Source organism: Stegostoma tigrinum, chromosome 31 (assembly GCF_030684315.1).
Source record: "Stegostoma tigrinum isolate sSteTig4 chromosome 31, sSteTig4.hap1, whole genome shotgun sequence".
Classification (NCBI taxonomy): Eukaryota; Metazoa; Chordata; class Chondrichthyes; order Orectolobiformes; family Stegostomatidae; genus Stegostoma; species Stegostoma tigrinum.
The window spans coordinates 35822374-35847057 of record NC_081384.1 but is presented as its reverse complement, the minus strand read 5'-3'; the positions used below and the strand labels follow the sequence as shown (position 1 = coordinate 35847057).

General features: G+C 43.4%; 1 protein-coding gene across 1 annotated transcript in view; it reads right to left on the bottom strand.

Moving 5' to 3' along the window:
- mrc2 (mannose receptor, C type 2) overlaps positions 1-24684 on the bottom strand; it is a 248976-nt gene that overhangs the window by 17612 nt on the left and 206680 nt on the right. Inside the window, exons 21-27 of the mRNA XM_048560554.2 lie at positions 23734-23848; positions 22142-22305; positions 20388-20496; positions 15405-15643; positions 9869-10034; positions 1156-1302; positions 398-520 (exon numbers count right to left, since the gene is read on the bottom strand). Of these exons, the coding sequence (XP_048416511.1) occupies positions 398-520; positions 1156-1302; positions 9869-10034; positions 15405-15643; positions 20388-20496; positions 22142-22305; positions 23734-23848 (1063 nt within the window). The remainder of the gene's footprint in view (positions 1-397; positions 521-1155; positions 1303-9868; positions 10035-15404; positions 15644-20387; positions 20497-22141; positions 22306-23733; positions 23849-24684) is intronic.

Here is a 24684-nt window from a genome sequence, read left to right as displayed (position 1 = left end):
TGAGCACATATTAATGACCAGTGGTTATGTCTGCTGCAAATTGATAAATAGGTCAATTTCGTTAAGACAAGCTGGTAACACAACAAAAGAAAATACTTGTCTTGCAGTGTCACCTAGGGGTCAGAAGCTGCAACTACTTTGTGATCGTTGACATAGAAAAACTAAATGGGAAATGGTAATGGAATGATTACATGTTGGCAAAGGAGTGTGACCAAAAATAAACAAAAAGATCAAAGGTTGGTGGACACAATCACTCAGCATTTTCTGCTGTCATCTGCACTGTGGCCATTATAATCACAATACTTATAGAATTTGTGCTGTGACGTGAACAAACTGCGTTTAAACAGATTGCAACCCCTTAAAAACAAGGCAATGTTTCAGATCAAGAGAAACTTACTCTTGGTGTTATACACGAGACTCAGCCAGGCGCCTTTGGTATCATTTTCATATGTCTCCAGATGTTCCCATATAAATACATTTTCTGTTTCATCAAGAATGGACAGCAGCTCAGCTCCATGCACTGTTCAAAAATAATCAAGAAGAAATTTCAAGAAAAAACAGAGTGACTCCAGAACAGATTTTCTGAAGAAAGTTCTAGGCCCGAAATGTCAGCTTTCCTGCTCCTCTGATGCTGCTTGGCCTGCTGTGTTCATCCAGCTGTACACCTTGTTATCTCAGATTCCCCAGCATCTGCAGTTCCTACTACCTCTGACTGCAGAACACAACTTGGTTATTGTACAACACCTTTGACATAGTGGCTCAGTGCTTAGCACTACTGCCCCACAGCGCAAAGAACCCGGGTTTGATTCCAGCCTCAGGTGACTCTCTGTGTTGAGTTTGCACAATCTCTCCGTGTTTGCATGGGTTTCCTCTGATTTCCTCCCACAGTCCAAAGATGTGCAGGTTAGGTGGACTGGCCATGCTAAATTGCCCGTAGCAATCAGGGATGTGTAGGTTGGTGGATTAACTATGGGAAATGCAGGGTTACAGAGGTAGGAGGGGAGAGTCTAGGTGGGATGCTCTTTGGAGGGCTGGTGTGGATTTGATGGGCCAAATGGCCTGCTTTCACACTGCCAGGATTCTGTGATTCTAACACCCAGTTTCTACAAGATGGCTAGAGAATTTCTCATCTCTGTAATTGTGTATTTTACTTACTTTTCCGACACAACTGAGCTGCCTCTTTGGGAGTTGCCTTCTTCTCCAAGTGGAAGGAGTAACAATGATTACGGAAGGGGATCCAGGAAGAATCCTGCAGGCTGGTTGGACAAGTTCCAGTGAAAGTTGACTTGCTGGACCAGGAGTCTGAGAATTTAAAAAAAACCAGAATATGACCAGCAAGTGTTTAAATTCTGAATCCAGCAGTAAAAGCATTCGATTCAAAAGAGGTCATTTCCTCTTGGTGAACTGCCTACCTGCTGCTAACTATCAATGAACAGGTATACTGGTATTTACAAACAGGAGGAGGCCATTCATCCCCTCAAGCTTGTCCCAGCCTTCAATCAGACTTTAGTTTTTTTTTAGCAACTTAAATCCCCAGCCCGTGGGGTTGTAAATCTAAATTGAATTAAGTTTTTACTGATGGCTTTCGGTTTGCTAGTCTATACTTCACAATTGCCAAGTTCTGTAGATACTGGACATAAAAATAGAAAATACTGAAAATATTCATCAGGTCTGTGGGGAGAAAAACAGAGTAAACAGTTCAGGTTGACAATCTTCCATCAGACCTGCAAAAAGTTTAGAGATAGTAACAAGGACGGAGTACAAAGAAAGTACAAAAGGAAGGTCAGTGATAAGGCAGAAGGCAGGAGAGATTACAGAATGAAACAGATGATGCTGCAAGGCAAAACTACTGGGCTACTCCATCCACGGACTGAGTGAGGATTAACCCTCAACTCATTTTATGTAAACTGTATTCTCTGTTGAATGTAATTTGCATTGAAAATGTGTCATGAGCATTTCTTAATTTATTCTCAGGATGCAGGCGTTGCTGGCTGGCCAGTATTTACTGCTTATCCTTAAGTGCCCTTGAGAAGCAAGCTGCCTTCTTGAACTGCTGCAGTCCATCTGTAGGTAGGCCCACAATGCTGTTAGGAAGGGAGTCCCAGGATTTTGACCCAGTGACACTAAAGCACTGGTGATATTTTTCGAAGTCAGGATGGTGTGTGGCTTGGAGGGGAACTTAGTCACAAATGGTATTGAATATTGTACAATCAACAGCAAACATCCCCACTTCAGATCTTATGATAGATGGAAAGTCATTGATGAAGCAGCTGAAGATGGCCTTGGACTCTACCCAGTGGAACTTGGTGCTAGAGTTTAAATGAGTAACCTCCAACAACTACAACCATCTTTTGTGCCAGGTATGACTTACCTGACGGCAGGAAACAAATCCGAAAGCACCCGCTTTAGTGTAGCCTCCAGTTCTGGAGATAATAACCTTTACTTACTGAGTTCAAACCAACAAACATTGCCACATTCTCTTATGGAATGAATGGCCTACTCTGCCTGACTTAATAAAGATTAGGCTAATTACAACTCAACAGCAACAACTTGAATTTATGTGGTGCCTTTAAGACAGCTAAACATCCCAAAGTTCAGTTAGCAATACTCTCAACTCTGTGTCAAAGCCATTGATTCAAGTCTCCTCCAAATCCAATCTTGAGCTCTGTTAATTAGGTTGACACTCCAGTGCTGTATTGAACGAGTGCATTGTCAAATCTGCTGTCTTTTCGGTGACACATCAAACTGAGAGCCTAGCTATCCTAGATGTGATGGGAACTGTAGATGCTGGAGAATCCAAGGTAACAAAGTGTGGGGCTGGATGAACACAGCAGGCCAAGCTTTTCTGATGAAGGGTCTAGGCCCAAAACTTCAGCTTTTGTGCTCCTAAGATGCTGCTTGGCCTGCTGTGTTCACCCAGCCCCACACTTTTTTAGCCTAGGTATCCTGTTCACATGACTGTAAAACATAGTTCTGTACTATTCTGGCACCAGTTTTTGCTGACATTCTGAAATGTATTTAACTTTCAACCAACAATGACAATAAAAAGGTCATACCTTTACTACAGGGCAGATTTGCCATGCACAGATTGGCTGCCACATCGTTTATTACCATGGTTATTACACTTCAAATAAGTGTAATGAGCAACAAATTGTAAAGTGCTCTTTGTAAATAAGAGTTCATTCTTTAAAAGTATGGGAATTAATACGTTCCATTGTTGCATCAACCCCTGCTTCAATAGTTCCATTCTGATTTTCACTTATTAGACAAAAAACCATCACAGTTGACAGGGTATTTAACTGGAATGCTGCTTACTGTCCTTTTCAGCATATCTCATCACCAAGGCTGTCTGACCTGCATACATTTATGACATTTTCTGTTTTCATTTCTTTATTGGTATTGGTCTGGCGATGTCAGTTGAGTCATAAGCATTAGCCATAGCGCTGAGAACTATAGAAGTTCTAGTTGCATAGTGTTATAAAATGTTTGGATGTCCAACTGAGGGGGCAGATTGGGCCTCACTTTAACATGTCATCCCAAAGCAGAGTAGAATAAGTGAAGATGCTGCCTTCAGTGATCTTCAGCAAAATTCTGGAAGAACAGGGAAGCTGAGCAAAGTGGTAGAGAGACAGCAGGAAACACCCACCTAAGGTGACAAAGTGTGGAGCTGGATGAACACAACAGGCCAAGCAGCATCTCAGGAGCAGGAAAGCTGACATTTCGGGCCTAGACCCTTCATCAGAGAGGGGGATGTGCAGAGGGTCCCCTCCCCCCACTGCATCCCAAAACCAGCCCAGCTCATCCCGCCTTCCTGTTCTTCCTCTCACCTATCCCCTCCTCCCACCTCAAGCCACACCTCCATTGCCCACCTACTAACCTCATCCCGCCTCCTTGGCCTGTCCGTCCTCCCCAGACTGACCTATCCCCTCCCCACCTCCCCATCTATACACTCCTCTCCACCTATCCCCTCCTCTATCCATCTTCAGTCCTCCCCCGCCGGCCTCCCTATTTATTCCAGAACCCTCTCCCCATCCCCCTCTCTGATGAAGGGTCTAGGCCTGAAACGTCAGCTTTTGTGCTCCTGAGATGCTGCCTGGCCTGCTGTGTTCATCCAGCTTCACACTTTGTTATCTTGGATTCTCCAGCATCTGCAGTTCCCATTATCTCTGATCACATCCCACCTCGGGTGATTGGACAATGCAGCGCACACACTGAAGGTGTCTGGAATGAATATCATTGTAATATCAAAGCACCAGCTTTGTTTTGTCAGCCAACAAATCTACAGCTGAGAAAACAGAACCAAACAACAACGATACAACATTTTGTTAACATTAAATTTTGTACAGGGGACAATTACATACTGGGACTGAACAGAGTACTGCCAGGAATCCCTGTCCAAATGGCACTGCAGGATTTCAAGAAGTCGGTTTACCACCACCATCTCAAAGGCAATTTGGAATGGGCAGTAAATGCTGACCTAACTAGCGATATCCATATTCTATGAGAGAATAAAAATGAACTTCTTAATGTCCGGCTATACAAAATATATCCAGCCTACTGCTGAGGTGACACAAGGCGAGATGCCACCTCTTTGTAAAATAGAGGGAATCAAATATTGGAGGTTGATAAAGCACACATTTTATTCTGAGCACTAACCCTTTATCTTCTGAATCCAATCTGTTGACAGTTCTGTGTTCATTTCCCAGAGGGTGGCTATCAGACTAGCAATGCCTAACTTCCTACATTCTGGCCAGCCAAGCCCTTGTTGCCTCTGGTATTATGTAGTTCGAGACTCAATATTTTGGGGTCCCACTACTTATTCTGTGCCACCAGTGACAGAACAGTCAAATATTCAGGGTAATAAAATGTGAGGCTGGATGAACACAGCAGGCCAAGTAGCATCTCAGGAGCACAAAAGCTGACGTTTCGGGCCTAGACCCTTCATCAGATGAAGGGTCTAGGCCCGAAACGTCAGCTTTTGTGCTCCTGAGATGCTACTTGGCCTGCTGTGTTCATCCAGCCTCACATTTTATTATCTTGGAATTCTCCAGCATCTGCAGTTCCCATTATCTCAAATATTCAGGGTGTTGTTTCTCAACGTGGAGAACAATAATAGGATGATGGAATTGTGGGAGAATATGTTGTCAAAGTGAAATTATGAAAATTACAGAAGGAGGTATACAGCTAGATACAGATATATAAAGAGAGAGATACCGATTGATAGAAGATACATAGGGGAGAGAGAGAATAAATAAATGACAAGAAGCTGGAGTAGCTGCTGGCTGCATGCCTCTGGTAGCAAAGAATGAATACTGTAAATTTAGAAAAGCAAACTCTTTTCACAAACAATGTGGAGAAAGTCTCCTATGAAAATTTCACATCGTCTTGTCCTCATTCGAGTGTGGCATGAAAGATGTCTGGACTGGTTAGTTATGGAGCCCAGTGACGCTGCAATCTGGCTTCCCACCAGCAGATGGGGGTGAGAGTGTCACTGGGGCCTGCAGCTTTCAAAATGCTACGACAGCAACACCTGCAGAGAGGGCTGTTCACTTGTCATGACTGAGGAAAAACTATAAATACTCTTATATAAGGAAGGGATCATTGCGAGACTGCCACATTGATCATTATTAATGGAACTCAGCAACATGACTAATTCAGAACCTGCACAAAGAACACTTTTATAACAACACACACTTTCAAACAGGAGTCTTGAAAACAAAGAACTTGTATTTAGATAGTGTCTTTCATGACCCTGGCATATCCCAAATTGGTTTACAGCCAAAGAAGTGCAGTCACTGTTGTAATGCTAAACAGTCCTATGTAATAATCTTAATCTTTTCATCTCCTGTAATAAAGTGCTTATGTTCCTTTGTAGAGTATTTTCACAGATGATGAGTATGAGTTGAGTGGTTACCATTGACATGCCAACCAGTGCCTGTGTTGTACCAGTTTGGCTCAACAGATAGTTGGTTTGAAGCTCCAGTGTGGTAGGAGACAGAGGGTAGTTTTAGCTGAGAGAGGAGGAAAGGATTGACAAGTCAGCGGAGTGGGCCTGGGGAATGAATTGGGGACTTTGTGGGGACAGGAAATTCAATGGAGATACAAAAGAGAAGTACTTGAATCAGTAAATAAGACTAGATGAAAAGGAAGACCAGATGTTTAAGAATCCCAAAGAACAGAAAGTCATAAAAGTAAACAGCATAGAAAACAAGGGCTTCATTCCTTATCTACAGTGAAGGTTTTCAGCTGTCAATTTTTAAGGAGAATGCCCAAGCTATTCCAAGAGGTTCTGCTGTGATGTTTAATGCGAAATCTGAATGTAGAGGCTGTTACACAAGATAGTTAGGACCTGAGAGAGCTAACTAACAGAATCAGTAAGCTGTGTCTACATTTTGTTTTAACGAATTCATGGGATGTGAGCATCGCTGGCCAGGTCAACATTTATTGCTTGTCCCTAATTACTCAAAAGGCAGTTAAAAGTCAGCCACTTTCCTCTGATCTGGAGTCAAATAGACAGATTTCCTTCTCTAAAGAACATCAGTGAACCAGATGGATTCTTCTGACAATAGACAATGGTTTCATGATCCATTAGACTCTTAATTCCAGAATATTATCACATTCAAATTTCACTGTCTGCCATGGTGGTGTTTGAACCTGTGTCCCCAGAACATTACCTAGGTCTGGATTAGTAGATAATTCCACTGGTTCTGAGAAGAACTAAACAGCCTTCAGCGTGCTGTGCCAGTAACTCTCTAAACTGCCTGCTAGAATTAGTGTACTAATTAGTGAGCCTAAGGTCTCAAAAAAGACAGTCATAATGGAATAAGTCATTGAGTAATACGTAATAGACAGATCCTTGTCAACCAAGAGGGTGCCAACTTCTGTCAAAGATGTTGCAACTCTGGCACCAGTATAGTATAGATTATTACAGGTTGATGAGATTGTAATAGAAGGATTAATCAGAAAAGTCTGGCATTTTGGGTCAGGACCCTTCTTCAACCATTTCTGAAGAATGGTCCTGACCCAAAGCATCAGCTTTCCTGCTCCTCTGATGCTGCGTGGCCTGCTGTGTTCCTCCAGCTCCACACTGTGTTGTCTCTGACTCCAGCATCGGCAGTTCTTACTTAACCAGAAAAATCTTCCTTGTGAGCTCAAACCTTTAAGGTAAGAACCTGCCCAAGAAAGTTAAGGAGTTACAGATCTGAGTATGGCAGGGTCAAGATCATCAAATCATTGTTGAATAATAACTACGTGCAGGACCACTGAAATGATACAGCAGGGAAGGGGGCCATTTGATCCAGCTTGTCAATGCTGACCTAAAGACATCCAGGTGCCCTTTCTAGTCCCATTATCCCGCACATGGCCCATAGCCCTGCAGCTTACAGCACCAGAACTGCACATGCAGGAAATTTTTAAAAAGAGCTTAGGGTCTCTACTTCCACCACCAACTAAGGCAGTGAATTCCAGACAACACACAACCCTTTGTGAAAACAGGCTTTTCCACAAATCCCCTCTAATCCTTCTGCCTGATCCTGGTATTTGATCTCTCTACTAGAAATAAGGTTCCTCCTGTCTACTCTATCTCTACCCCTTACAATTTTGCACACCTCAATCATATCACCCCTCAGCCTTCTCTGTTCCAAGGAAAATGACCCCAATCTCTCCAATGACTCTTCATACCAATAATTTGTCAGCCCCGGCAACATTCAAATAAACGTCTGCACTTTCTTCAAAGCAATTATATCCTTCCTGTAATGTGACCAGAACAGCACACAGTACTCCAGTTGTGGCTTCACAATTGTATAAGACACCAACAGTGTCTTATACAATTTCACCATTAAATCCCTAATTTTGAATTCTATACTTCTTGCAATGAAGGAGGGCATTCCATATGCCTATTTTACAACCTTATCCACGTGTATTGCTATCTATAGGGACCTGTCATTTCACTTACCCGTCTCAGTATATTCCCGTTTATTGTGCATTTCCTTTTACTGTTTGAACTCTCTCAATGCATTACCTCACACTTGTCAGAGTTGAACTCCATCTGACACTTTTCTGCTCACTCCACCAACCCTCTAATTTCATTTGAGCTTACAGCTATTATCTACACTATCCACTAGATGGTCAATTTTTGTGTCATCTGCAAATTTCCACATTTGTGATCCCAAGTTCACGTCCAAATAGTTAATGTATAAAACAAACAGCAGGGGTTTCAACACGGATCCTGGTGGAACACCACTTGAGTCAGCTTTCCATTTGCAAGGAAAGGTTTTCTGTTACTAAGCCAACTTTGCACCCAATTGGACATGTATATTGATTCATTTTGGGTTGTCAAGTAGCAACATTTGAGAAATCCGGATATAAAAGAGTGGGTTTTAAGACAGGTACCTTGCACTTAGAAGGTCAGCCTGGGAGGCAATAGAACTGACAGCGTAACATGTTTTAGATTTTTAAACTAATAACTTATAAGATTATAAAGTACTGGTGTTCAGTAAAAGTTTAATTATTGGTAATAATGTTTGGATGTTAAAATCTAGAGTGGGCTGTTAAAAATGGTGAAAACCATTTGCTGTTGGAAAAGGGCAGGGAAATGGGATTAACTGAACAATTGTTTCAAAGGGTCAAAGATAGTACACACTGTTGTCATTGAGCACTAGTGGTGGAAGGAACAAATGTTTATGGATGTGGTGGCAATCAAGCAACCTGTTGACCTGGATGGTGTCGAACTTCTTGAGTGTTGATGGAGATGCAGCCATCCAGGCAACTGGGGGGTATTCCATCACACTCAAGGCTTGTGCCTTGCAGACTGGCTTTGGGGAGTCAGTTTACTTGCTACTGTTGTATAGGATTATAGATTCCCTACAGTGTGGAAACAGGCCCTTTGGCCCAACAAGACCACACCGACCCTCAGAACACACCACCCGTGCCCATCCCCCCCAAACCCACCTAATCTACACATTACTGAATACAACAGGCAATTTAACATGGCCAATCCACCTAGGCTGCACATCTTTGGACTGTGGGAGGAAACCCGAGCACCCAGAAGAAACCCACGCAGACACGGGGAGAATGTGCAAATTCCACACAGATAGTTGTCTGAGACTGGAATCGAACCCTGGTCCCTGGCACTTTGAGGCAGCAGTGCTAACCACTGAGCCACTGTGCCACCCTAGCTCAACCACAGACTATTGTTGGGGAGAGGAATGGAGGAACAGGAAATTTCTGCTCACCCAGGATTAGGTGTTAGACAAGCAGTTTGAAAATTAGCAAAAGTGAAGGGATTGAGTAAAGTTGAGTTAATGTAGAGCTGGATGTCATCAGAATACATGTGTATTTGCACGATATCACCAAGTGGCAGTATATCAAAGGGGAGGAGATGTCACTAGAAGTAAAAGTGCAAGAACAGGATGAGAAGCCATTGCACATAATCCTCTGGCTATAATTAGACAGATCAGAATGGAACCAAGTGAGAGCAGTTGCACCTACCCGAGCTGGAGAGGTGTTGGAGGAGGACAGTGTGTGTCATAGACTGCAAACAGCTTGAGAAGGATGAAGAAGAAGGGTTGACCTTTGTCACAGTCACATGGGATGTCACCTGGTACTTTGATCAGGAATGTTTTAGTGCTGAAAGAGGTGGGAATCTGATTTAAACATGGAGTTCCAGCGTAGTAATCCAGGTATAGGTTTGAGGGGTGACAACACAATTAGGACTTGAGAATTATTTACAGGTTTACAGATAGAAACAAACACATCAGACCACTCAGCTGGCCACGTTGTACGTTGCACCAGCCTCTTCTATCTCTCTTTCAGCCTTTTGGACTTAAAGTGGCCTACTCCCCATTGCTTCAGAGCACGTGGAACCTACCTCCAGGCACTTTGCAGATTGCTCCATTCAGCTTCGTCTCACAGGAGGATGGTCTCCATGTCCCGTCTACATCCATGTGAACACAGCCCATCTGCCTTGGCTCCCCTTCCTGCCAGTTGGTGTAGTCTGACTCCTCGCCGCTCAGCCAAGAAAAGACCCTGTTTCCCTGTGTAAGATCACAGCCATTACTCATTGAGGCAGAGGGACAGGGAGCAAAGACAGCAAGAGAGAGGGGGAAATTGAAGGTGAGTTAAGAGGAAGGGGTGAGAAGGTAAGGAGAGATAGAGTGGGGGAAGGAAAGGGAGAAAGTGAGAGAGAAGAAGTGAGCGAGAGAAAGAGCGAGAGAAAGACTAGGAATGAGAATGAATGAGTGAGAAACAGGAAAGAACTACGAGAACCTAGAACCCTTCATATGTAAAACACCCTAAAATAATTTACAGACGTATTACAATGCAAAATATGACACTGAGCTACATAAAGAGATATTCTATCAGATAATCAAAAGCTTAGTCAAAGTAATTTTGAGGAATGTCCTAAAAGAGCAAAGTGCAATCACGAACGGAGAAGAAATGTAGGGAGGCTCAGCCGCCGATGATTAAAATCAGGGAGGATCAAATAGCCAGAACTGGAGGTGGTCATGTCTCTCAGAGGCTAATAGGTTACCAGGATGTCACAGAGCCAAGTGAAGCCAAGGAGAATTTGCAACGTAATTCTTCTTAACCAGGATCCAGTGTACGCCAGTCAGCACAGGGGCGATGGAAGTGAGTCAACACTGGAATGGGACCCCCTTACCTGATATTGTGGAACAGTCACCGGCTACCCTGGGTTTACTGAACATGACAGCCCTTCTTTTGGGGACAATTGCAGAGTGGGTTGCAGGGCTGGAACTCAACTGAAGAGTGTGTAGAATTGTGCTCCTCAGGCAGTTTTACTTTTGGAGGTCAGTGGCAGATGGAGAAAGTGGACAGATGGAGAAATCCTCAAGAGGGCTGGATTGCTAATAGTGCGGGGTTGATCTGCAGTCTCTAGAAATTCAAGTTTAATATCTATGAAAGAAAATAATCTTTATTCAACTTTCTGGAACTGGTAGACAATCATGTGGAAAACAGAACTACAACAGGTTTAGCAATTATAGAGAGATATGGAATGAACAAAACAAATCAATTCAAACCTGTGCTCTATCTGAGCATGAGAATGTTTTGCGTGAGTGAGACTAAAATTTCCCTCAGAGGCTGACAAGGTCAGTGGCCTGGTTGTGAACTGGTGTCATCCCCATCAATGAGGGAGGCGGGTGGGGGGGGGGGGGGGGGGGGGGGGCGGGGGGGAGGGATAAGAACTGGAAATCAATTCAAAGGGAATAAAAGTAACCAGCTAGTGTCAATTGTCACATTTGTGACTAAGAGCCCATTTAAATCTGAACCCAGAAACAACATGAGCAATATTCCTGTTAACCACATTAAGATCACACCCCACTCTCACCCCCTTCCCTATCTAATATCTCAGTTCAAATTTGTAGTGTAATACTTTACAGACAGGAATCACATTCCACATAGACATGGGCAACACTCAGTGCACAATGCAACCTGAAGGGATTTTGTGCTTCTTTTTGATACCGGGATACATCAAAAGGAGGTGCTTCAAATGGGTCCTGACCTGAAACATCAACTTTCCTGCTCCTCTGATGCTGCCTGGCCTGCTGTGTTCTCCACCTCCATACTGTTTTATCTCTGACTCCAGCATCTGCAGTTCTTGCTATTTCTAAGGGGTTAGGAACAGATCTGTTTTACACCAATTCATCTACGAGGCCAATGTAATCAACATTGCAACACTGACTAGATTTCTGATTACCACTATTAGCTGTATAGTGCTTTGGGACATCCAGCAGTTATGAAAAACGTGATATAAATTAAAGCTTTTCTTTATTTGTGAGATATGAATTGGGGAGCCTCAAACCTGTGCTCTATCTGAGCATGAGAATTTTTTGCATGAGTGAGACTAAAATTTCCCTCAGAGGCTGACAAGGTCAGCGGCCTGGTTGTGAACTGGTGTCATCCCCATCAATGAGGGTGGGGGGGCGGGGGGGGGGGGGGTGCAAGGGCTAAGAATTGGAAAGGTTGGGGTGGGAGCGGGTGGGAGGTGTTTGGGTGGGATGGAGTGAGTCTGCGAGGACACAAGTACACATCGCTGAAATGGAGGAGCTGGTGGGCACTGGAACAAGGCTGTGAGGTGCTGTGTGCTGTTTCTCTTGCAGAAAGTTGTTGCCAAAGCAGTGCTGAAATGCCTTCTTCAGACAGGCAGTTGGTAAACAGTTTGAATTCTCCCTTTGTGATTCTTTTTAAAAAATGAGACAAAAGAATCATTAGTAAGCAGGGTCAGGGCTCACACAGACACAGGAAGGCTTTTAGTCTTGCTTTCAGTCATTGATGGTTTCTGCTGGTGGCTACAGTGAAGTGTTAGACAGCAAAGATTCCTCTTAAAAATCAAAAGGGGCAGATTGTTTCTTTCTTCTGAGCTGGAGAGACAGCACATGAGATCCAGAACTGTTTTGCTGGGATGTATTTTTGCCAAAGGATATGTGGTATGCTGCCTATATCGGAACAGTTCACGATTATTGGTTAAATAATACATTATCTTGTTAATTATTTCAATACAGGTAAAGTTATGCCAATTTTCCCTTTTTTTGTATTTTAACTGTGTTGTAGGAATAAAGTGTGTTTTGCTTAAAGCCTAATGGTGAACCAATCGAATCACATCTGGAGCACAGTGCATTGCACTTGCCTTGAAATAAATAAAAGTTAGGGTCCAGGCTATCTCCTCACAATATTTTGGATGGTGGGGGGTGGAGTCTGGTCTGGTCCATAACAACACATGGCCTGCCAGTCCCTCATGACATGGTGCAATGAGGAATGCTAACATTTCGACATGGCAAATCATGTTGATCGAGTAGAGAATCCTGCTGACTACCATAGTCTGTCATCTCACCAACCACTGGGAGGAAAAAAATCCCCATAACAAATCTAGTAACAGAGTATTACAACACTGACTGAATGGGACATAACATCTGTTGTTGAATAAATTGGCATTTTAAATGACAGCATTTCAGTATTGCTAAAAAAGGAGATCTGCTATCGAACGTTTTTGGCTTGTACCTGTCAGGACACTGTTGCAAGATACCCAAATTTCAATGTGAATAACAATTGACACTGTATAAGGAAAGGGTGCTGATTGGTTGGCAAGAGTACACTGAAGTATTTGCTTGGAGAACACACAAGAAAATAGTTACCCCAAAGATTTTCCTTATATTCAAAGAAAAAGCAAGTTGAATCTGGCTTATTGAGACATTTCAAGGAGTGTGTACTAGGAGAAAGAGGGCTTAAGCTGTTGTTTCATGGAATGTGTGTTTCCAGCATAGGAATGGCAGCCTCAAGCCATCTGCACATCTGCAGTTGACACACACGTACAAACAAATTCTGTGATCTTAGCTGAATTTTAATCAGTTGTATTTGCCAGAAATGTGACCTTTATTTCACTGAAAATGTGCAATGCCTGGACATATTCCTTTCATCACGTGGACAGCCTAAGTATGAGTATTCGTAACTTCTAGCAAATGAACTACATCACGAGTCCAAGTGAAAATGTTAAATTAGTTATTAGTGTGATTTGTGGTCAATTCTGGGTTGTTCAGTTAGTGTCACAACATCAGCAAATGACATCTAATGGCGGAGACAATGTAATGAGTTTTGCAAGCATGAGCAAGTTATGTGTGTTTAGTATTGTACCTGTTGTAAACAGTCAAAAGATTGTGCTGTTTGATACAAACCATCAGTGGTTTGGACATCTGGTCTAATAACGCACATCACACCAGCACTGAAATTGATTTACCACTTTACTGATTTGTGTGATAGGCAGAACATCTTTCTGACTTGACTGCAATATCATGTTAGTGTTTGCTGCTGCATTCTCCATAGTAATGCCACAGCAATCCGATCCACTCACCAACTAATCAGCAACCATTTTTCATTGAGAATAGAACATAGAACAGAGAACATTACAGCACAGTGCAGGCCCTTCGGCCCTCGATGTTGTGCCGACCTGTCATACCGATCTCAAGCCCATCTAACCTACACTATTCCATGTACGTCCATATGCTTATCCAATGACGACTTAAATGTACCTAAAGTTGGCGAATCTACTACCGTTGCAGGCAAAGCGTTCCATTCCCTTACTACTGAGTAAAGAAACCACCTCTGACATCTGTCCTTTATCTTTCACCTGTTCCCTTTGAATTTTGATATTCTTACATCTGTCCTGATGAGTACAAGATGAAAAGCTTGTACAATGTGTCTTTTTATCCATTTGTGGAGTAATGTAGCACAGGAGATGCACTGTTTAACCAGAAATGTGACAATAAAATTTATTGGAGACAGTGAATACCTGAAACTGTAAGCTATTTAGTATTGCTATACACATTGGATAAGACAGCATGTGACAAGTTCGTTCTGGCCAGTATTTCTGGGACAGCTCTTTGCAAGAACAACTTATTTATTCCCACTACACATTTATTGTTAAGGTCATTCAAATAGCAGTTACTAACAGATCAGAAGGTCTGAACAATATTTGTTAAATGTAACATTTATTTCTGTGGGTTACAATTTGTAAGATGTGCATACACCCAGGTCATACACCTGCCCATCACCCACTCCGCCCCTCTCACTTAGCCCAGTTCCTCGACTCTTGCACTCAGGGTCCTCTTTCAACACTTTCATTCAGCAGCCCTCCACCGTCCCTCTCACACTCAGCTGCCCCCATCCCTCTCATATGCAGATCTGCCCTCTGCCCCTCTCACATTGAATTCCCTCTCTGTCTCACTCACACTCAGCCTTCACTCTCCTTGCCCCCAACACTCAGTTCCATCCTCCTTTCCTCTCCCTGTCTCTCCCCAATTCCCCTCAGACTCCCTGCTCCTCTTCTAGTTTCTTCTTGATCCTTTCAAACTTGCTTTGTCCTTCTCTCTCACAAACCACTATTACCAGTATCAACGATCTTCCCATTGTTGCCGTTTTGAAAAGAATTGAGGATAAATTAGTTGCAAAATCAGCAGTAAAGTTGTTTCATCAGCTTAGGTTGAAAATATCCTTAATGTCTGTGACTGGAAGAGGATTGAATGAGTCTAGAAACTAAGTCGATAACTCTGATTTGAGTTATTTGCTTCCAGGAAGCTAGACATGGATGTTTATTACTTGGGCTGAATAGTTAGTTTTGATTTGTAATCGCTTTATGTTTCCCTGGGTCCTATAACTGGATCAGTACATCAACATGATTATAGTTGTATCAACTCACAGTCACAGACACTTTTATTGCACAGATGCCCAGTTTGAGGTGACTGCGCTATAATTCGGGAATTGCAATATGTCTGCATCAGTTCATTTCAAATTATTTTACCCGAGGCATTTATCATGCTGCTTGATACTTATTATAAGTAAGAGACTTAGGAATTTACACTTCACTTCAAGGTAAAATCTGGCAAAAGAGTTACCTCTTCATTTGATAGTCCAATCCACAGGGGCAGGCGGACGCTGTTCATAACCTGCGTGAGGAAGGCCTGATGGTAGGGATCCACCACCGTGGCCAGGGTTTCATTCCGGGTCTCACAAAGCCAGGAGGCTTCCTGCCAAGTCAGAGGCTTCTGGATAACCCTGTAGGTACTATTCATGTAGCTCAGCTTGGACGATAAGAGAGGTGGGAACTTGGCAGGTGTTGATGGTAGAGATGGATCTATACAGGAATGAAGAGAGTTAGGTCAATGGGATTATGCAAAGGGATATCTGCCTCTAGTTTGAAACAAAGTCACAGTACTGCCTCCACACTCCCCTCCCACAACATGTGCATACTGGGCAGTATCTAGCCAGCACTGGAGACTTTTGCCAGGAACAGTAAAATCACATGTCAAAACAGATAGAGTAGGCAGAGATTCCATTAATAAACTACCAATGCAAAGAACATCAACTCAAATTTTACTACAGCATATTATGAATTTGAATTCAGTTTAATAAAGAAAATCGTTACTGTCACATAGAGAAGGAAACCTACAGTCCTCTCAGTCATTCAGTCCAAGGACAACAAGAAAACTCAATAAATTCTGGCTTTGTCAGTTATGCCTAAACTCACCAAATGAACACATAAATTGACAAAAGTTGAACAGTAATTTCCCAAACCAGCTTTAAATTCAACATGAACCCTGACTAAAGGTCAATCAAAGGCACTGCTTCGGGTTTTTAGCAAATTCTAAACATTAATGACACAAGTTTTCTGGAATTGTGTCAGTGTTTAGGGAGCACGTTCTGCACTTCAGTTTGCTTTCCTGTTAAAATTGAAACCCAGGGGCCTCATACATGACGCATGAAAGTGAATGGTGCTAATCGTTACTTAAGCTGCTGACAAATCTAATATTTTACCAACTGTGCTGTAAGAAAATAAATTTGCTCAGAAGATTGTCTCACTGCTATCTTCTCAAGGGCAGTTTGAAAGGGAGGAAGCAAAGCCAATGGATTCTCACATGAATTGAGTCAACTTCGTTCAGGTGGCAGTGCTCTTGCCTGAGTTAGATGGTTATCACCTCTCGAGACTGAAGCAAAACTGTGGCAGCTCTACAATGCTGAGGTGTCAATATTTAGGTTAAAGTGAGAAGTGTGTGGTCACCTCAGTGTTAGATCATCCAGCACGGATTGACGAGGGCCGAGGAACGCTTCCTGATTGCCTGATCAATAGTTACTGCTGAAACACGTTGTCAATTTGTTGTCATTTCTGCTTGTGAGGCCTTGCTGAGCACAAGCTGAGTTCTCATTGACTAGAATAGCAACTGCACTTTGAAAAAGTACAGTACGTCATTGTCTGAGGTCAAAATAGGTACTACACAAGTGCAATTTCTTTTCTCAATCAACACATATTTGTGAGATGGAAAACTGCAAGCACTTTACAGACCCCATGCTTTCCAGTGCCATTTATTCATTAACTAGAAGACATTTAACAGGGTGAGTTATTGCCTAGCTTTGTTTCACTTCTACTTTGCACAATGACGAGGGTGGTTTGCTTCATTGTTTCAAAGTAAGAAATAGACAAAAATATACAAATAAAGAGGCTGTGCAGCTTTCTCATTTCATCAACACCTGGGTCTTCCTTGCAACTCAGTCTGCTTGGGGATTGCTAATGTGGTGTTAGCGACCTCTTCTCTCTGAGGATTATTCTGGTTTTGCTCGGTAACAGTTCTTTTTTCATCTTTCTTCCACCCTTTTCTCTGTAGTGTACTGAACTGTTCATCTATGAGTTTAAAAACCTCACATATAAGCAAAACAAATATTCAGACATAATGGGAACTGCAGATGCTGGAGAATCCAAGATAACAAAGTGTGAAGCTGGATGAACACAGCAGGCCAAGAGGCATCTCAGGAGCACAAAAGCTGACGTTTCGGGCCTAGACCCTTCATCATAGAGGATGAAGGGTCTAGGCCCGAAACGTCAGCTTTTGTGCTCCTGAGATGCTGCTCGGCCTGCTGTGTTCATCCAGCTTCACACTTTGTTATCAAATATTCAGACACCCTGGTTATCATTCACATTACAAAACTAAAATGAAACTAGGAACCATGTCTTCTCTTGTAATTTCAAAATTAAATAATTATTCTTCCAAATTAGAGCCCAAGCGCTCAAACAATAATTATATGAACAGTCTTCCGTAGATTTGTGACTCCTGAACCTGAAATGTCACATCTGCTAAAAGTGCCTCGAAAAGGCAGTTTTCTCTTGAGTAACACTGAAAGCTTTCTGAATGGAGAAACAGAATGCAAATACAAGGAGGTTATCATAAATCTTTACAAATCGCTGTTTATACTTCAACTGGATTACTGAGGCTGTGCTGATAAGATTTAACAGAATGATTCCTGGGATGAGGGATAGCAGTTTCATGGTGAGATTATACAGGTTGGGATTGTTCTCCTTACAGCACAGAAGAAATCTATTAGAGACATTTAAAACGACGAAGAATGTGAATACAGCGAGTAATGAGCAAATGAGCCAGTATCAGTAGATATCAATTTAAAAGTAGATGGCAGCAGAAAGGATGCTCCAGTTGCAGCTCTTCTGCTTGCTGGTTCCTCTTCCATTACTCGCTTTTTTTTCTACTCTTTGCGGCTTTTATATCTTCCCTCCCCAACCCCCAACTTTTGACTGCCCTGCCCTACCTGGAAAGTGGAGTTGAGGGAGAAGGATCACGGCTGGAGCCCAAATAGGAGATGAGTGTGTGGGCCAAGTCCTGCAGTGAAGTGAGCAGGCTGATCCGCAGGCTGAGTCCTGCAGCAGCAACAGAGTGAGCAGGGGCTGGGTGCCGTGGTGACAGCGGAGTGAGCAGGGGCTGGGTGCCGTGGTGGCAGCGGAGTGAGCACGGGATGGGTGCCGTGGTGGCTGCGGAGTGAGCACGGGCTGGGTGCCGTGGTGGCAGCGGAGTGAGCACGGGATGGGTGCCGTGGTGGCAGCGGAGTGAGCACGGGCTGGGTGCCGTGGTGGCAGCGGAGTGAGCACGGGCTGGGTGCCGTGGTGGCTGCGGAGTGAGCACGGGCTGGGTGCCGTGGTGGCGGCGGAGTGAGCACGGGCTGGGTGCCGTGGTGGCAGCGGAGTGAGCACGGGCTGGGTGCCGTGGTGGCGGCGGAGTGAGCACGGGCTGGGTGCCGTGGTGGCAGCGGAGTGAGCACGGGCTGGGTGCCGTGGTGACAGTGGAGTGAGCACGGGCCTCGTGTTCAGTGACGCACTGACGCCTGGAGCAGTAGTCACAGTAGTGCAAGAAAAGCCACTGCCTGAGACCCTCCCACCAGAGTACCCTGAGGGGCTACAAACCATGGAAAGCCCCTTGGACTGTTTGCACCAGAGAATATTCAATTTAAATCGGAAATGTCTGTTGTTTAAGCAGTCCCTGGATTACAAATGGATTTTGTTCCAGTGTCCACTCGCAAGTTGCAACGTTGACAATGCAGGGCAAAATAAAAGAACAAAAAGTATACAACAGTATGGGAAATATTCAATTGTTGGCTATTTAAAACTACGTTTCTGTGTGGGAATGCATTCATATGTGAGAATGTTTGTAAGTCAGGAACGCTGTAATTATGACACATAATTGCTTTTGCAGTTTACTCTTAGTGATTGATAGGCATCCGGTTCCAACTGAACCTCATGTCTTGCTATTGGCTAATATCTCTCAGCACAACCTAGTCTCTAATCATCTGAAATCTCCTTGCCACTGGGCCGAGCATGATTGCCTGAAACATGTTCTTGTCACTGTGCAACGACCAGATCCAGTTAGGAAATCTCACCTCTGGGCACCATCCACTGGCCCAAATGGAAACCTGAAATGTCAGGATGTCATGGACAACCCCAACACCATCAGCAACTGAACCAAAGGCTGAACCACAATCACAGCTTGGGAACATGGGCACCTCAACCTCAACATTAGCACTCTAAGTGAGGCCAACTAAAGGAATAAGTGGGTAAGCTTTCTTCTGGATGGGCTTCATGATGCCTCACCAGGGAGCTTGTTTGCTGCCTCAGCCAGTCCCCCAGGGACAGTGACTGGCCATCTCACCATAATTAGGAATAGCATGCGAGATTTAACTGTTGGAAAATGACAATGTCTCTGGAGCCGAAAGGAACTGGTACGCTTCTGAAACACAGTACAGATGCACTACTGGTACAGCTGCACAATTTCACCTCCCACAACTGGGAAGAGGTGACTGTGTTGGATGATTCCAGGGATGTAGTGACAGTGACCACATTCACATACTCTACCTGCCATACAATCTGAAGGAGGGAATCTGGAAAAGCTGAGCACTTCCAGCCAGCCAGTTCTTTCAGAAAATCCCCACTAAAATGGAGATCCAGTACTGGATCAGCTGCTTCAGGACTGGACTGTCTAAGAAAGAATCGCAGTGAGGTACCTCTGACTCTACTGCAAGAAATTGAATTGTGTTGAACTTAATGTGATGACAATTTTGAATTGTTATACAATTAATTTTTATGAGTGTCAATAAAGCATTACATTTTATAAAACTGAACGTCATCATACAGACGTACAGGGCTGGTGAGTTCCTTTCAGGGTTAGTGATTGACAGGAGAGCTGTTCTAACATTCAAGATTCGATGGTGGAAGAGGAGAAGGTGATTGAAGAGTTACTGGACTGGAGCAGTTTGAATATTTGAACAGAGTATACATGCCAATATCAGCGGGTTTAAATAGCCCATTTTCTTGTTGCATTTTCTCTGTCAAACTCCTGGTACAGTATCCCAGGCTCTAGATATAAAATCAATTGAGTTGCTATGTTTGGAGACAGACACCCACTCAACAACTAACGTGTTGAAGGGAATGGAGGGAAGCCAGGAATTGGAATGAACAACAAAGACCTGAAAAAGCAAAACGGTGCATGTGGTCTGATGGGCTTCCTACTCCTGTGTTCTTCCGCTGGAGTTTGACTGGAGTATACCTTTGTTTCGTTGACAGATGTAGCCGTTCTTGTCTCCTGTGCAGCTGCGATCATCCCAGCGCCCAGTGAACTGTGGATGTAAGGCATGCCAGATGACTGCACAGTTTACCTAGGAAAAAATAAAGCAGCTTAGTGCTCACGTTAAATTCAATCAGTTACAACTTTAGAACAGAACATTATCTCTCTAGGCAAGAGGCTGGGTGACCAACCAGCAGTGCAGTCTGCAGTGACTGATCAGTTACTGGCTATACTGGCACGACCCGCATCATCCAGGTGGCAGGATACCGAGAAGTCAACAGTGGATCAATAACGCACCTCCTGAAAGACACCCATGAAGGTGAGCCCTGCTTCCCCGAGGTTTTGAAACAGGACAGATGATGAAAGTTAAAGGTGCAGAAGAAAGATGAGAGCTCAAGAAAGCATGTTTTTCCCTGTCACAGACCACAGACTAACCAGCTGGGCCGATTAATGACTGGCTGCCAATATTGAAAGTGGATTTTACATGTAATTTTTCTTCCCTGCTATGGGATTATGGGCAGCATGGACTGGTTGGACCGAAGCATCTGCTTCTGTGTTGTAGGGCCCTATGACTGTCAGGAATGAAGGAGCACAATCGTTGAATTCGACTCTGGGAGGAACCAGTGCACCCAGAGGAAACCCACACAGGCACGGGCAGAACATGCAAATAAACAGTCACCCGAGGTTGGAATCGAAACCCAGATCCCTGGTGCTGTGAGGCAGCAGTGCTAATCACTGTGCCACTGCGTGAAACAGGTCAAGTTGAAAATTGAAGTAAATTTATCAATGTCAACCATGCCTCAGATGATAGTGCTCTCGCCTCTGAGTCAAAGACTGTGGGCCTTCAAATCTCATTCAAAAGACTTCTTCACGTAATCCAGAAGGAAGTAACTCTTGAATTTGCTAGCTTTCAGATTAGACTTTAACGTAGGTCTCATTTACTCTCTCAGGTGGATGTGAAAGATCTGATAATATTTTGAGAGAAAGAGCAGAATTGCTCCAGACAATATTGATCCTTCGGCCAGATAATTTGTTTGTAGAACATGACAGTATGCAAACCGTCTGCTCTATTAACTACATTGCAACAGGGACTGACATTTTTTAAAAATGCTTCATTGGCTTATGAAGTACTTTGGGATGTTTTGGAGCTGTAAAAGGTGCCATGTGAGTGCATGGCCTCATCTTTAACAAAACAATTTCCATTCCTTATTAGTAACTTGTACATTTTATTTCATGTTTGTATCCTGTAAACCGAGTCGGTGTTTCCCCTTTGTCCTGATTATTCTCCTATGTTTATCTAAATTTGCTTTCATATTCTCAATGTCTTCAACCATCACATTGCTGTTCTGTCTTCTTGCTCGGATACTGCACCACAGTGTTTCCAAAGTGGGAAGGGAGCCAGTGAGGGGCTCCATATGAGATGATCAGGATAGAAGTTCTTCCACGTAACTGAGAAAGCAACACACAAATTAGAAATGGCGTTTGCATGAATAGTTCAGGGAAAGAAAGTTTTTTTTTAAATTCTCCACAGGATGTGAGCATTGTAGGCCAGGCTAGTATTGACTGCCCATGCTGAATTGCCATTGATGAGGTGGTGGTGAGCTGCCTAGCTCAACTGTTGCAGTCCATGTGGTGGAGAGACAGCCATAAAGCTGTTGGGGAGTCTGAGCAAGGAGGAGGAACATTAAGTAGTCACCTGACAACATCACTCAGACATCACCTGAGCAGCAACTTACCAGTTCATTAGTTGCAGAGGACGTGTGCTGGCCTGAAGGCTCTCCCGGAGCCCAGTTGACGTATTTTAGTGGTTCCTTTTGCAGCCACTGGAAGTCCTTGCTTGTGTCATGTAGACCAATCCAGAGGTCAAAGGTGATGTTTGGAAGAATGGTTGTTATAAAAGCTGATACAAAAAACACAGATAGACCAGATGGATGACGAAGGGACACAGAAAGCATTCAATCTCAGAGGTGGACATGGCAAAGGATCTCAATATTAAGATTACAAATGGAATGGATGTAGTTTTGATTTTGGGCAAATCTGTGTAAGGGATACCATAAATCAGGAACCTAATTATCAACTCTCCCAAATTTTATTTCAACTGAAGTCAAAATTACCCCTAATCAGTTAAGCAGCTTGAAAAGCGGATGTTGAGAAATCAGTTTTACAGATAATATAGGTTGATGAAATAATCTTTGTGATTCCCTTGGCTGACTGAATTTAATGCTAGATAACAAGGCGTAAACTGAATAAACACAACAGGCCAAGCAGCATCAGAGGATCAGGAAGGCTGACGTTTCAGGTCAAGACACTTCTTACACCTTGTTATCTCAGATTCTGCAGCATCGGCAGTTCCTACTATCTCTGAATTTAATGTTTATGTTCATTTGTGAAGCCATGCAAAGAGAACAGGCCTAATGGCCTTATTCTGTACCATAACAGTTCTGTGACCCTGGTCTTCTCACTACACTGCTTCCCTTGATCATAGAGACAGTGGTATCCCCTGGGCAGATGCTCCATACTGAGCCTGTTAGTTATTCTGTGTGACATGCAGAGAGATTCCATCTTTCTCTCCATCTTGCTCCCTGTTCCAAATGGGTGATTCACTGGCAGGGAAGTCTGAACAGATTCAAGTACTCTCCAGTCAGCTGTAATCACACATTGGTATAAACTACACAGCACCCACTTACAGTCTGCACATCTACAAAGCAGGCTTTTGGGGTTTTGACATAGCATTGGTGGGTATGGCAAATCGTTGAATTACCAAATAGAATGCAATTCTCAGTTTTACTCTTCCAACTAAAGCAAAACAATTAAACTCACATACAAGTGTGTATGTTCTTGTATCTGTGTGACAGTGCGTGTATTTGTGTATTCATGTGCACATCCTGTGTGCTTGCTCATGTACCTACAAAGTCTTTGTATGCTAATATTGGTGAGCTTGTGTGTGTTCATGTATATGTTCATGATGGTGTTCTCTTGTGCATGTTTGTGTCCATGTTCATGTGTTTATATTTACACACAAGTGTACACGCTGATTTGTGCTTACGTGTGCATATTTACATGGTCCTGTCCAGGTCTGTACACCTTTGTGAGCAAATTTGATTGTGTACATTCCTCCCTCCACTCCAAGTGTAGCCTCTACTGCAGGGACTTCTTACTGACCTATCTCAGTGGCAGAATACAACGTTGGGACACAACAGAGACCAAAATTAGATACATTTAAACTGTGTATCCCCATCTAAGTGCTCAAAATTAAACTTAAGACAAACGGCAGGTAATGAAATGGAGTCTTGCTGTTGAACGCACACGAACTGTCAACAAACAATACCTTGCTCATAGTGATTGGAGATTGCTGCTAGCAGCCCTCCTGCTCTCTCACAAGCTGCCTTCCCTTCAATCCAGTTAACACGATCCACTTTAGAGTATCCATATATCTTGAAACACTGCAGTGAGGACGAAGATAGGAGTTAGGGGAGAATGAAGGAGGAGGCTGCAGAGAATAAGGGAGGGGTAGAAGAATGAAGGATTTGTGCTGTCCCAAACCTTTGTATGCTTCCCTTGGAGACCAGAGTGAAGCAGCGGAGGGATTCACCGGCTGGTTGACAGTCTGTCAGGATACAATGTGAAAACACTCCTCCCAGACTGTCACAGTACTTAATTACACAAGTTGAGAGACTGGTTAGTCCAATATCACTGAGGGACTTTGGAGACAGGTTAGAGAGAACGGCAGAAGATGCAGAAAATAAGAGAGGAAAAGAAGGGAGCTAGAAAATAAGAATTGAGAACTGAAGAAAGTAAGAGGGGAGTAGCACAGAGACCAATATTAGAGCAGAAGGGGGAAGTATAGCAAAGGCAAGAGGGAAGTGAGTGAGAAGTCGTTGGTGAACATGTTTTGCATCTTATTTTATCACTTTCTCACCTCCTCTAAAGGCATTATTTGTTATTAGGGCTTAGGTACAGAGTCACTTGATGACTGTTGATTGACCATTGTTGAGGCGTCAGCCCCTTGAATGACCTCAGGAAGTTCTTCCATTAGAGAGTGGGTCATTAATACCATCAGCTCCATCCTCCTCTAAGAACAGTCAACTCTCAACAGTTAACAGAGGTCAGCCCATCTCTAACCCAGGGCACTAAGCTCATGCTTCTCCTCATCAGCATTTGGATTAAAACCAACTCATTCAGCAAAAATGAAGTATCAAACCTGGTTCTGTCAAGCCAATCCAGAATACCATATGGTACAGGGCTTGGTGATGAAAGGTGTCCGATAACAGACACACTA